Source organism: Podarcis erhardii (assembly GCF_964252035.2).
Source record: "Podarcis erhardii genome assembly, chromosome: Z".
Classification (NCBI taxonomy): Eukaryota; Metazoa; Chordata; class Lepidosauria; order Squamata; family Lacertidae; genus Podarcis; species Podarcis erhardii.
Window position 1 is genome coordinate 49,796,559 of NC_138504.1, and position 14,374 is coordinate 49,810,932.

The following is a 14,374-nucleotide window of genomic DNA, read 5'->3' on the forward strand; positions in this document are numbered from 1 at the left end:
GTTTTGTAGGATCAAGTCCCTACTTTCACTTTTGTTATTTTTGCTATTAGTAGTCTCTTGGTTGTCAGATCCAGACCTGTTACACCCCTGAGCACAATGGTCTTGGGGGAGTGCAACACTACGTTAGTCTCTTAAGTATTGAGGGAGCTATTTGTCTCTTAAGTATTAGTCTCTTAAGTATTGAGGGACCATCGGCTGGGTGAGAACTGCAGGGCCTGCTCCCTCCCAGGGCCTTTTCCAACTGGCCCAGGGGGCGTGGCCCAGGCCCTCTCTCCTGGCTATAAAGGGACTCCTGCTGCAGTGAGGCCTCGGACCATCGGCTGGGTGAGGACTGCAGGGCCTGCTCCCTTCCAGGGCCTTTTCCAACTGGCCCAGGGGGCGTGGCCCAGGCCCTCTCTCCTGGCTATAAAGGGACTCCTGCTGCAGTGAGGCCTCGGACCATCGGCTGGGTGAGGACTGCAGGGCCTGCTCCCTCCCAGGGCCTTTTCCAACTGGCCCAGGGGGCGTGGCCCAGGCCCTCTCTCCTGGCTATAAAGGGACTCCTGCTGCAGTGAGGCCTCGGACCATCGGCTGGGTGAGGACTGCAGGGCCTGCTCCCTTCCAGGGCCTTTTCCAACTGGCCCAGGGGGCGTGGCCCAGGCCCTCTCTCCTGGCTATAAAGGGACTCCTGCTGCAGTGAGGCCTCGGACCATCGGCTGGGTGAGGACTGCAGGGCCTGCTCCCTCCCAGGGCCTTTTCCAACTGGCCCAGGGGGCGTGGCCCAGGCCCTCTCTCCTGGCTATAAAGGGACTCCTGCTGCAGTGAGGCCTCGGACCATCGGCTGGGTGAGAACTGCAGGGCCTGCTCCCTCCCAGGGCCTTTTCCAACTGGCCCAGGGGGCGTGGCCCAGGCCCTCTCTCCTGGCTATAAAGGGACTCCTGCTGCAGTGAGGCCTCGGACCATCGGCTGGGTGAGGACTGCAGGGCCTGCTCCCTCCCAGGGCCTTTTCCAACTGGCCCAGGGGGCGTGGCCCAGGCCCTCTCTCCTGGCTATAAAGGGACTCCTGCTGCAGTGAGGCCTCGGACCATCGGCTGGGTGAGAACTGCAGGGCCTGCTCCCTCCCAGGGCCTTTTCCAACTGGCCCAGGGGGCGTGGCCCAGGCCCTCTCTCCTGGCTATAAAGGGACTCCTGCTGCAGTGAGGCCTCGGACCATCGGCTGGGTGAGGACTGCAGGGCCTGCTCCCTCCCAGGGCCTTTTCCAACTGGCCCAGGGGGCGTGGCCCAGGCCCTCTCTCCTGGCTATAAAGGGACTCCTGCTGCAGTGAGGCCTCGGACCATCGGCTGGGTGAGGACTGCAGGGCCTGCTCCCTTCCAGGGCCTTTTCCAACTGGCCCAGGGGGCGTGGCCCAGGCCCTCTCTCCTGGCTATAAAGGGACTCCTGCTGCGGGGAAGCCTTGGACCATCGGCTGGGTGAGGACTGCAGGGCCTGCTCCCTTCCAGGGCCTTTTCCAACTGGCCCAGGGGGCGTGGCCCAGGAACAAACTTTTGGAACAAACTCTTGGGAAGGGTGGGAAGTGTTCTGCCATTGCTTCCCGTTCCAGGGGGTTAATGTGCTCTAAAATGTCCTCAAGCAGTCGGTGGCAATTTAAATTTTTATTTCTTTTTTTTCTATTGCTGGGGGTGGGTGGGATGGATATTTGGTTGGGGATTAATTTTATTATAATTGTTCTGTTCCTTTTTGTTGTTGTTGTTGTTTTATTGGTTCTGTATAGTTTATGTTTTGTTTTGAAGGGGCTAGATCAGGGCTGCCTGGGAGTGGGGCCCCAGTCATCACGATGGCTTGGACAAGTTCCACAGGGGGGGAAGCACTGGGACATCCGATCTCGGTGATCATGGGCAGGAGGCGGAGTTACGCTAAGACCAGACCATGTCATTACCGAGGAGGCAGGTTTAGTCGTTGTTTGAAGACTATCCCTGCCTCCGGGTCTGGCCTTGACCGGATGGATACTGGAATCAACAGGGGAAACCTACATGACCTGAAGGTGTTGCTGTGTAATGCCAGGTCAATGAAGAATAAAACCACTGCCATCCACGACCTGATTGTGGATGGAGGACTTGACCTGGCATGTGTGACAGAGACCTGGTTGGAGGAAGCAGATGGGCCTGTCCTTGCCGCTGCTTGCCCACCAGGTTTCTCTTACGCACAGCAACCCAGGTCATGTGGGCGGGGAGGGGGGGTTGCAGTGATTTTTAGGAAGTCACTAGCTTGCACCAGGCGTCCTACTGGGAAGATCCAGTTTTCTGAGTGCATGTTCTGGAAGTTGGGCAATAGGGGCAGTACAGGATTCCTTTTGGTGTACCGACCTCCCCGCTGCACCAAGGATTCCCTGTCTGAGCTGCTTCAGGTCGTGGCGGATTTTCTCCTGGAGACACCTAGTTTGGTTGTCCTAGGGGATTTTAACATCCATGCCGACACGACCTTACAAGGGGCTGCTCGGGACTTCGTGGAAAGCATGGCCTCCATGGGGCTGTCCCTGAATAAGTTTGGCCCAACTCATAGTCATGGACATGCCTTAGACCTGGTGTTCACCTCTAGTGACGTGGGTGATCTGACACTAAGTAAAAGTGAAACAAAAGAAGTGCCATGGTCAGATCACTTCCTGGTGCAACTGGACTTCTCCGCGACCCTTCCCCTCTGCAGGGAGGTGGGACCAATTCGGATGGTCCGCCCCCGCCACTTAATGGATCCAAATGGTTTCCAGAGAGTGGTAGGGGATGCCTTATCCCATGTTGATGGCCTTTCAGCTGATTCCCTGGTGGCCCGCTGGAATGCGGAGTTAACCAGGGCTATCGACTGTCTGGCTCCGAAGCGCCCTCTCCGATTGCATGGAGCCCGGACAGCTCCGTGGTTTTCTTCGGAGCTGAGGGCGATGAAACAATCGCTGAGACGGCTAGAGCGTCGGTGGCAAAAAACTCACTCCGAATCTGACCGGACACAGGTTAGAGCTCAACGTCGAGCCTACCAAGTGGCGATAGCGACGGCGAAGAAGACTTTCTTCACCGCCTCTATTGCATCTGCAGAAAATAGTAGCAGGAGACTTTTTCAGGTGGTTCGTAATTTAACGGAACCACCTTTACCACCGGGGCTTTGTAAAGACCCCAAGATCTCCTGCAACGATTTTGCAAAGTTTTTTGCAGATAAAATCACTCATATTCGGAAGGAGCTAGACACCACCGTGGGAGCAGGGCTGGGGCGGGAGAGTGCTAGAGCTCTGTCTGGTCAAGTTGCATGGAATCGATTTCAATCCATTACCCCCGAGGATGTGGACAGGCTGCTTGGACGCGTGAAACCAACCACCTGTCTCCTGGATCCTTGCCCATCCTGGCTAATAAAAGCAAGCCGGGAAGGGCTGGGCGATGGGCTCTGCGGGGTGGTGAATGCTTCCCTCTGTGAGGGAGCATTCCCAGATCCGCTGAAAGAGGCGGTCATCAAACCGCTTCTTAAAAAACCATCTTTAGACCCGGCCAGTATGGCCAACTATCGCCCAGTCTCAAATCTTCCATTCTTGGGCAAGGTGATTGAGCGCGTGGTTGCTGAACAACTCCAGGCACGCCTGGAGGATGCGGACCATTTGGATCCCTTCCAATCGGGATTCAGGCCTCATCATGGGACTGAAACTGCCTTGGTCGCGCTGGTTGATGATCTCCGGCGAGCTAGGGACAAAGGTGAGAGCTGTTTCCTAGTTCTGCTGGATCTCTCAGCGGCCTTTGATACAATCGACCATAACATCCTTCTGGACCGTCTAGAGGGGCTGGGAGCTGGGGGCACTGTTATACAGTGGTTTCGCTCCTTCCTCCTGGGCCGTGTTCAGAAAGTGGTGGTGGGGGATGAGTGTTCAGACCCCTGGGCCCTCACTTGTGGGGTGCCTCAGGGTTCCGTCCTCTCCCCCATGCTTTTTAACATCTATATGAAGCCGCTGGGAGAGATCATCAGGGGGTTTGGACTGGGTGTCCATCAATATGCAGATGATACCCAGCTCTACCTCTCTTTCAAATCAGAACCAGTGAAGGCGGTGAAGGTCCTGTGTGAGTGCCTGGAGGCGGTTGGAGGATGGATGGCGGCTAATGGATTGAGGTTGAATCCTGACAAGACAGAAGTACTGTTTTTGGGGGACAGGGGGCGGGCTGGTGTGGAGGACTCCCTGGTCCTGAATGGGGTAACTGTGCCCCTGAAGGACCAGGTGCGCAGCCTGGGAGTCATTTTGGACTCACAGCTGTCCATGGAGGCGCAGGTCAATTCTGTATCCAGGGCAGCTGTCTACCAACTCCACCTGGTACGCAGGCTGAGACCCTACCTGCCCGCGGACTGTCTCGCCAGAGTGGTGCATGCTCTAGTTATCTCCCGCTTGGACTACTGCAATGCGCTCTACGTGGGGCTACCTTTGAAGGTGACTCGGAAACTACAACTAATCCAGAATGCGGCAGCTAGACTGGTGACTGGGGGCAGCCGCCGAGACCACATAACACCGGTCTTGAAAGACCTACATTGGCTCCCAGTACGTTTCCGAGCACAATTCAAAGTGCTGGTGTTGACCTTTAAAGCCCTAAACGGCCTCGGCCCAGTATACCTGAAGGAGCGTCTCCACCCCCATCGTTCTGCCCGGACGCTGAGGTCCAGCGCCGAGGGCCTTCTGGCGGTTCCCTCATTACGAGAAGCAAAGCTACAGGGAACCAGGCAGAGGGCCTTCTCGGTAGTGGCACCCGCCTTGTGGAACGCCCTCCCATCAGATGTCAAAGCGATAAATAACTACCTGACATTCAGAAGACATCTTAAGGCAGCCCTGTTCAGGGAAGTTTTTAATCTGTGATATTTTAGTGTATCTCTGGTTTTTATGGAAGCCGCCCAGAGTGGCTGGGGAAACCCAGCCAGATGGGCGGGGTACAAATAATAAATTATTATATTATTATTATTATTTCTGGCCGCCAAAAGCACCAACTCAGCCAGGAGTGACGTTACCTTTTCTAGTTTGGTGTTAATTTCCTCCACTGTTGTTGCAGTCAGCAGACAGTGGTCCGCGAGTATTTCTGCATAGAGTGGTGCCCTCTTGGGTAGTAGTTCAATAGATGGTTCATGGGCGCTCATCTCAGCGTTCTTCCCTGGGTGGTCTCCACCCATTAAAGCGTCCCCACCTATCTAGGAATGAACTCTGTTTGATGTGGTAGGTGCTGGATTCTGGGCTCTTACAAAATCATCCAGTTAACTCTGCTTGCGCTTCTGCTATGGGCTCACTTGTGTAGATGAAGTCAATGGCTTCTTTTTCTTAGACACTTTCACACAGATGCAGCTGCTGCTACTTTCAGCTGTAAATCAGGAAACTCGGAATCCTTCCAGGATTAAGGGTGTTTGATCTCCTCTCCTGCTGATAAGTAGTTGGTAGACTGAGTCGAGCTGGAGCTAATTAAGGCTTTCTCTGGGATGTTGCCTAAAACTTTTAGCTTGAACTTTGTGATTAAAATAATTAAGAAAAAGATACCAAGCGATAAAATACTAGAATACTAGTAAAAGCTAATAAAATGCTGATAAAACTAATAAAACCTCCTTTGAGGAGGTTCTCAGGCAGGGTGGAAGGAGAAAGAACTTGCCCACGTGAAGACCACCTGGTGGAAACCCTTACACATCTGGTTCTCAACTGAAAACTATATGCTGATCTCCGTCAGCAATTTCTAGATCAACTCTCTATCCCCAAATGGAAACCAGAGTCAGAGGTCATACATTTTCTATTATTGGGGAATGATTAGGAGCTCACCAAGCTAGTGGCTAAATATCTCTATTTGGTTTTTTGTCATCGAAATATACTGCAGATGTCTGATCTCCCTGGAGACCAAGAGATGTGACGATAGACTGCTCTGCCTCCTTTCTTTTAGCAAATATTTTGTGCCACTGGGGAAGTGGTAAGTCTGTATTTATTTGTTTTGGATGTTTGTATGTGATGCCAACAAAAGGTTTGATAATGATGATGACGACGACATTAATATAAAAACAGACAATCAGTTTAAAATATATCCTAAAATCAGATCAGGATCAGAATAAAATCCAATCAGATGGCAACTCGCAGATTAGGTTTGGGGACCTTAAATGCTCACCAGGCCCAACTGTTTGTGCTGAACTTATATGAGCCTGTAATGGTCTGGAGGCACCAGCCTATATCTGAAATACAGTGGGACCTTGGGATGTGAACAGGATCAGTTCCAGAGCCCCGTTCGTATCCTGAAAGGAACATAAGATGTGACGGTGCGTCTGCGGGTCGCATTTTGCTGCTTCCGCGCATGTGTGTGATGTCATTTTGAGTGTCTGCGCATGCGCGAGCGGTGAAACCTGGAAGTAATGCGCTTTGCGGCAACCCGAAAGCGCTCAACCTGAAGCACATTCAACCCGAGGTATAACTGTACTATGGTTTTTTTTTTAATTGTCTTCTTAGAGACCTGAATGGATTTGGATACAGCATTATGTGAATAGTAAGAAAAAATATAATTAAAAGGAGCATAACTGTTCACTAAGTGCTGTTGAAAATTAATTTATGGTGCTCATACATTTATAAGAAGCAAAATTTTAACACAACACTCATGGCGATTCTTCATATGTAAGTCAAACTGGGATTTGCTTCTTAGCAAGTGCATTTAGGGTTTCAGCTGTAAACTCCCAAGTCTTTTTTTCTTAAGAAATTGGTGGGTTGAAAGGTCAATATTTATTGAAATTTGAAGCTTATAGATCAGGAGGCACAACTTAAAAAAGCAACATCAAGGAACTTCTAACTACTTAAGGAAACTGGTTTGGTTAGTGCAAAAAGGCCTCTCTTCTCTGTACAAAACTATGTGTTCCAGAAGAGTTCAGCATGGTTTGCAGTCCTTTCAGTTCATTCGAGAACATCAGAAATATGTCCTTCAGCTGTGGGAAAACTTTATTTTCACTACAAGTCATTTGGAGGGGGATTGGAAATGCAAGTCAGCTGGCAAGTCAGCCAAGAAAACAGGATATCAAAGCTGCCATTCCCATAATTATGCCCTGAAGACAAAGCAGGCAATGAGTGACAACTTGTAAAAATTAGCACTTAACACAAGTCTTTTACAATGGGCTGGAGAGAGGAAGATAAGCCTTTAAACAGGCAGTAGGACACCACTCAAATACAGACTTTTCTGTTAAGCTAGAGCTTGTAGCTTATTATTAGCATACCAAAAAATTGACATCCAAATTTACAAAAAGCCAAAACCAGCAGATCATATAACACAGAAAGCCTAGGTCAGTTTAAGGCTGTGAACACACATTATGGGATGCAGGTGGCGCTGTGGGTTAAATCACAGAGCCCAGGGCGTGCTGATCAGAAGTTTTGGTGGTTAGAATCCCCATGTGCTTGGTCCCTGCTCCTGCCAACCTAGCAGTTCGACGGCTCCCTCGGCCAATAAAGCGAGATGAGCGCCGCAACCCCAGAGTCGGTCACGACTGGACCTAATGGTCAGGGGGTCCCTTTACCTTTACACACATTTTATTTTGCATTTCCAGTGTGCTCCTACTGCTGGTTTGGGAAGCAGTGCATCCTTCTATTTCTTACAAAGTGCTGTGTTTTGATGCATTTCCCCACAAACCAGCTTCAACCCAAATTGAGAAAAAATAACAACTTGTATATGTTATAAGCTGGTAATGTGTACACAGCCTCTGTTACTATATAAACTGTGTGTATACTATATTTTGTCAGGATAGATGGAGCCGACTAGAACCAAAGGTGGTGGCAAACTTTTACAACAACAGGGGGGAAAGGACGTGGCACTTAATAATGCCAAAATCGGCAAGGTGCTACACGACATGATCAAGGCCAGTGCCTCTGCAAGAACATCCATCATCCAACTTGAACAGTAACAGCAGCCATTGCATCAGATTCCTGTTGGATAAAGCATCGAGGACCCCACAGCAAAGCTATGCACCATACAAAAGCAAAACCTGCCTCAAAATAGAACCAGGATGGCTGGAAACTTGGGGCATTGTTAGATAATGTACCATAGCGCAAAAACGTGGTTTCAAACCATGGATCCTCAGGGTTTTTGCATTGGCCCACCTCTAACTCACTGTCGAATCACACATCATGGCCATAGGCACAGCCTGCACACACAATAAACACGGATCCACAGCTTCCTGGCAACACTGTGGGCGAAAAACATGGTTTTGAAGCACGCATCCTCATGGATCCTGTGAGTTCTGGCATTAGGCCACCCCAAACTAACAATCAAATCACACGTCGTGTCCATGGGCACATCCTGCACCAAAAAAAACACACACGGATCCATGGCTTCCTGGCAACTGTACTGTACTGAAAAGACTCAGTGCCCAGACCTCTCACACCAAGCTGCCTCTCATAAAATTAAGATTGTGGGTGACTTGGGTCCCACCAGCACTATGTTTTGCAGCACACTCAAGCACTCTGTGAGGAGGGCAAAAATTTTGTAATAGGAAGTCAGGCCATGGGTTCATCCATCTCAATACTGTCTACACTGACTGGCAGCAGCTGTAAAGGATTTCAGGCAGGAAGTGTCTCTCAGCTCTCCCTGGAGATGCCATTGGGAATAGAACCTGGGACCTTCTGCATGCAAGTCAGGTGATGTACCCCTAATGTAGCCCACTGTGCTTCCCCTAAAATTGGGGGGGTGTATGTGTTTCCCTCCACACCCAGAATCACCATTTAACAACATCCTCACTGGCTGCAAACACCAGGTGCTCCCAACATGCGATAGCCCACCAGGTCTAGGGGGAAGAGAGGGAACTTAAGCTGTAGATACCTTCTTTTTTATGACACAACATACAAAGGTAAGCCAGAGTAACAAATGGTCTAAAGAAACAACACTGCCATAAATTTCTGGTCTTTTTCACCACCATCCTTAAATACCAGATTTCATCTAAGAATTAAACAGCACTTAGGAAATCCACAAGAAAATGAATATATCATATAGAGATAACCTAACCTGTTCACTGAGCGGAACATGCCGGCACCAACACACACCAAACCAGTCCACATGTTTCTGCCAGAAGGAGCAGAGCAAAATCTTCAGCTGAAACTGATCTGGTTACAATCACACTCTGAAGCCTTGGGCATCTGATTGGTCCTCCTGACTGCCACTGGCCTCCCCCAGTTAAAAGTTCTAGCTTCTAAGGCAAACATTAAGCTGTAACCTTCTTTTAAGAAACAACAAGAGATAAAGCGTGAAAGTGGTGTTTCTGCTCCATGCAAACACAAAATCCAACAGCATTTGTTGCAGCTGCACAGTTTTCTCGCCATGAGAGAAATCAGTAACAACCCATTAAATATTTAATTCACAGTTCCCTCCACTGAAACACCAGCGGTCCAAGACTTAATTTTTCTTTAGGCTCAAGTTTAGGCTCAAGTCGTCTTGCAAAAAGTACTACTAGTAGTAATAATAATAATAATAGCAATAGTAATTAATAATAATAATAATATCATAACCACCAGCAGCAACCTAAAAAACTAAGTGCTGTGCAAAAGTAAAATAAGTCCCCTAAAGTTTTTTTCCGTCACCCCACAAATCTGTTCATCTGTTGACAACTCACCCCCCACCCCCGGAAAGGGATTGGGGGGGGGGAGATGAATTTTGTTCCATTTCCTGTTTGTGTACAGGATGTTCTCATCTCGGATGGGCAACTGATTCTCCAACAAGCCTCCATGAACATCACCAGCGGAAATGTTGTGCTACATCTAAACACCCATCTTGCAGGGTTGAGATCCAAAAGAGAGGTTGACCTCTATACTTGCAAAGGAGCTGACCTTACTGCACACTAGAGATGCAGTATTACAGTATTTTAATCTATTTTTTTGGAAGCCGCCCAGAGTGGCTGGGGAAGCCCAGCCAGATGGGCAGGGTATAAATAATAAATAATTATTATTATAGAGATGGAGAACTCCTTTGGCTCAGTGGGCCAGATCTTTACCTCCCCCCGCTTCACGGGCCAACTGTGCATTTTGATGGCTGCTGACAGATGGTTGGGTGGTCCCACTTTTGTCAACATTTGGGGTCTACTTTGCAAAGCAGCACCTAGCAGAATTGTACCAGGCGCTCCCACCCATCCACTGACGTCAACCAGTGACTTCGGCAGATGGGCAAGTGGGCGTGGTCTGTGGGAAACAGCCTCGCAGGGTGATGTGGAAAACCCCTCACCTGGTGGGCTGGGGGTTTCCCAAACCTGCTCTACAAACCCTCTCTCCCTCCCACTAGTCGTAGTCTATTCTGACTTCCGTAATGGAGTCAAAGGTGGCTTTGTCCATGCTGTTCCTCCCGTGTACAGACGTCAGGTGCTTCTTGAGGGCAGACTTGTGCTTGAAGTCCATGTCACAGCAGTGGCACTTGTAGGGCCGGTCCCCGCTGTGGATGTTCAGGTGGTCCTGGAGGGTGCTTTTGGCTGTAAACGTCTTCAAGCAGACCATGCACTGGAAGGGACGGATGCCCATGTGCCCACGGATGTGCCTGTTCAGGTTCTTCTTCTGCGTGAATGTCTTCCCGCACTGCAGGCACAGGAACAGCTTGTGCATCTTCAGGTGGCGGAGGTAGTTCTCCAGGTGGAGAAATCCCCTGGGGCACTTGGGGCACTGGTGCCGCCATGAGTAAGCAGAGTCCCCTGGGCTCTGGAACCCGCCTGTGGCCGTTCTGTTGGCTCCTTCCGGATTCTCCCCGCCAAAGTCTTGGAACTGATCCCTGGGCACTTCTGTGACCCTGCTCTCCACCGTTGAATTGATCAAAGAGTGCTGAGTCTCGGGGAAGTACAAGTTTGATTTGGAGGAGGTGCACGGCTGTGGAAACTGCTCACCTTCCACATTAGGAGCGCTGATGGAATCCATTCGGATAATGCAGATTTCGTTGTTCTTATACCCTATCTTGACAGTTGATATCTCAGGGCTTTTAACGTTCTTTGTTTCTGATAGCAAGCTCTGCATGGGTGGCTGCTGAAGGTCCCCCCTTTCCAGTTTTATATGATCCTCTGAATTCACAGGGCTGTCTTCAGAAATCTCAATGATTTCACAGTCTTTATCAGAGCAGCCACTGCTGCATTCCAGTTCTGTCTCGGAGGAGTGGCACTTCTCAGGGCTGCCCCGGCTGCCCTCCACGACCGCGTCAATCTCCAGGTACCTGGACAGTGCCTCTGTGCACTTTTCCACAATGTGCACCATCTGCAGGTAACTTGCAGCCGTTAGGTACTTGAGAAGCTCCTTCTTCTTCACCTCCAGAGCCCCTGTGTAGCAGGAGAGGAGCAGCTTCCGGCCCACCTCGGCACTCTGCAAGATGGTGATTCGCACCTGCTTGGACTGGGTGAGCAGGAACTGGTCCCGCATGAACGTGGAGCAAGCGGCGAAGATGACTTTGTGCCCTTGGAACTCAGTGTCGTTGATGTAGATGGAGACATCGCAAAATAGGTTCTGCTGTCTCAGCAGGTTCATCTTCTGCAGCATGGCGCCCCCCTGCTGCTCAAACTGGAAGTGCAGCACATCCGAGTCGGCCGCCATAGTGGTGATTCTGTTTGGGGAAGTGGGGTGGGGGAAACAAAAGAAAAAAGAAAGATGCATTGCATGCAAAGCTCAGCAGGTTGTTAACAACAACAACAACAACAACAACAACAACAACAACAACAACAACAACAACAACAACAATTTATTTATACCCTGCCCATCTGGCTGGTCTTCCCCAGCCACTCTGGGCGGCTTCCAGCAAAATATTAAAATACCGTAATACATCAAACATTAAAAGCTTCCCTAAACAGGGCTGCCTTCAGATGTCTTCTAAAAGTCTGGTAGTTGTTTTTCTCTTTGACATCTGGTGGGAGGGTGTTCCACAGGGAGGCGCCACTACCGAGAAGGCCCTCTGCCTGGTTCCCTGTAACTTGGCTTCTTACAATGAGGGAACCGCCAGAAGGCCCTCGGCGCTGGACCTCAGTGTCCGGGCAGAACGATGGTGGTGGAGACGCTTATTTGAATATCCTCCACTGCACCCCGATGACAATGGCCTAGTTTAGTGGGTCCTACAATATTTGTGACCTGAGGCAGCTGCCTCACTCTGCCTCATAGTGGAATCCTGCCAGGAAGCTGAAGGGTGAAAGATTCATGACAAACAAAACAAGCAACATCTTCACACAATGCAGAGTTAAAATTATTGAATTTCCTGCTGCTAGATGTGCTGGCGAAGGATGCGGGTGGTGCTGTGGGTTAAACCACAGAGCCTAGGACTTGCTGATCAGAAGGTCGGCGGTTCGAATCCCCGCGACAGGGTGAGCTCCCATTGCTCAGTCCCTGCTCCTGCCAACCTAGCAGTTCGAAAGCACGTCAAAGTGCAAGTAGATAAATAGGTACCACTCCGGCGGGAAGGTAAACGGCGTTTCCGTGCGCTGCTCTGGTTCACCAGAAGTGGCTTAGTCATACTGGCCACATGACCCAGAAGCTGTATGCCGGCTCCCTCAGCCAATAAAGCGAGATGAGCGCCACAACCCCAGAGTCGGCCACGACTGGACCTAATGGTCAGGAGTCACTTTACCTTTACCTTTAGATGTGCTGGCAGCCACTTGTTTGCTATTGGGCCAAGTTCAAGGTGTTGGTACTAACATATAAGTTCCTATGCAGCTCAGGACCAGGTTCCTTGAGAGACAACCCTGTCCCTCTATCCACCCACTATATCACTGCAGCTTGCAGGAGAGCAGAGGTCCGAAGTAAGGTCTGAAGACCTCAGAAGCTGACTCCATAGGAATTTGGAGCAGGGCTTTTAGCGCGGCTTCCCCTGTCCTGTGGAAGCGTATTCCTGTTGAGATACAATCAATAACCCACTATGTGCCCATTCCATAAACAGTCAAGGACATCTTTATTCAGATATGCTTTAGTGGCTGGATAAATGGGTCCTTATCCCAAGTGCCCACCGGTTGCAGCGGTTCTCAACCTGTGGGTCCCCACATGTTGTTGGACTACAACTCCCATCATCCCTGAGCTCCGGCCTTGCTAGCTAGGGGTGATGGGAGTTGTAGTTCAACAACATCTGGGGACCCACAGGTTGAGAAAGGCTGGTAGGGTTTTAGTCTTGTTTTAAATGTATTTGCTGCTTTTGTGTTTTTGACTGTTTTAAATTTGTGTGTGTGTAAAGCTCTTTGGAACAGTAGTTTAGAATGTGGTTAATTAATTCTAATAGTATTTAGAAGGCTTTAAAAAAGTGGCGGCTGACTCTCATCCCAGGGGCTTAGTAAGGCCTCCAAGAGAACATTTCTAGCAGCAAAAACTTGCCAGTTTTGGGAGTGGCAGCAAAAAGATAAATACAGTAGAAACAGTGCTGGTAGTGGAAAGAGGAGGTGTGTGTGTGTGTGTGTGTGAGAGAGAGAGAGAGAGAGAGAGAGAGAGAGAGAGAGAGAGAGAGAGAGACAGTGTAGAGTGTACACACCCACCGCTGGCATAAGGTCTCAAGAGGGTTGGCCAACGGTGGATACAGCCTTCAAGCAAAAAAAAAAGGGGGGTAGGCTCTCATTGGCTACTAGTCATGATGTGGGACACGAGTGGCACTGTGCTCTAAACCACTAAGCCTCTTGGGCTTGCCGATCAGAAGGTCGGCGGTTCAAATTCGCACGATGGGGTGAGCTACCAGTTTGAAAGCATACCAGTGCAAGTAGATAAATAGGTACTGCTGCGGTGGGAAGGTAAACGGCGTTTCCGTGCACTCTGGCTTCCGCCACGGTGTCCCATTACACCAGAAGCAGTTTAGTCCTGCTGGCCACATGACCTAGAAAGCTGTCTGTGGACAAACGCCTGCTCCCTTGGCCTGAAGCAAAATGAACGCCGCACCACGTAGTCGCCTTTGACTGAACTTAACTGTCCAGGGGTCCTTTACCTTTCTTTTTTTTTTACTAGTCATGATGGCTATGCACTGCCTTTAGGATCAGAGGCAATGTGCCCTGGGATACCAGTCACTGAGGGTGGTCAAGAGCAGGAGAGGGCTGCTGTGTTCATGCCCTGCTGTGGGCTCAGGAAATAGGACACAGAACTTGACAGAACCCAATTGGGGCTCTTCTTATTTTATTAAATGACAAGCAGTCCTGTGGCACCCTAGAGACTAATGCATTCATAAGCTTTCGTAGACTACAGTCCACTTCATCAGATACATGAAAAATCTGTGAGACGCATGGATTGCCCACTGCAAATAAGGCTAAACCTTTTGCCTGCTTCTTCTGCAACTGTTTCCAGAGGGATAGTCACAACTATCTCTTGCAGAAGAATGCACAAAAGAGTACTTTGCAAAATTGCAAAATTCTAGTGGTTTTGGCTACATGTCTCTTGATTGTAAAGAAAAGAACAGAAAACCCTCAATGCACTTT

The 14,374-nt window shown here is 49.8% G+C and overlaps 1 protein-coding gene across 2 annotated transcripts in view; it reads right to left on the bottom strand.

Annotated features, from left to right (window-relative positions):
- Nucleotides 1-14,374, bottom strand: part of ZBTB6 (zinc finger and BTB domain containing 6) — a 112,911-nt gene that overhangs the window by 96,629 nt on the left and 1,908 nt on the right. Inside the window, exon 2 of one of the 2 annotated variants that reach the window (XR_014152691.1) lies at nt 7,508-11,547. Coding sequence is in view for 1 of the 2 variants with exons in the window: in XM_081847701.1 (XP_081703827.1) it covers nt 10,251-11,537 (1,287 nt within the window). In the remaining variant the exon portion in view is untranslated. Of the gene's footprint in view, nt 1-7,426; nt 11,548-14,374 lie in introns of those variants that run through there. The other variant, XM_081847701.1, reaches the window with a different exon arrangement.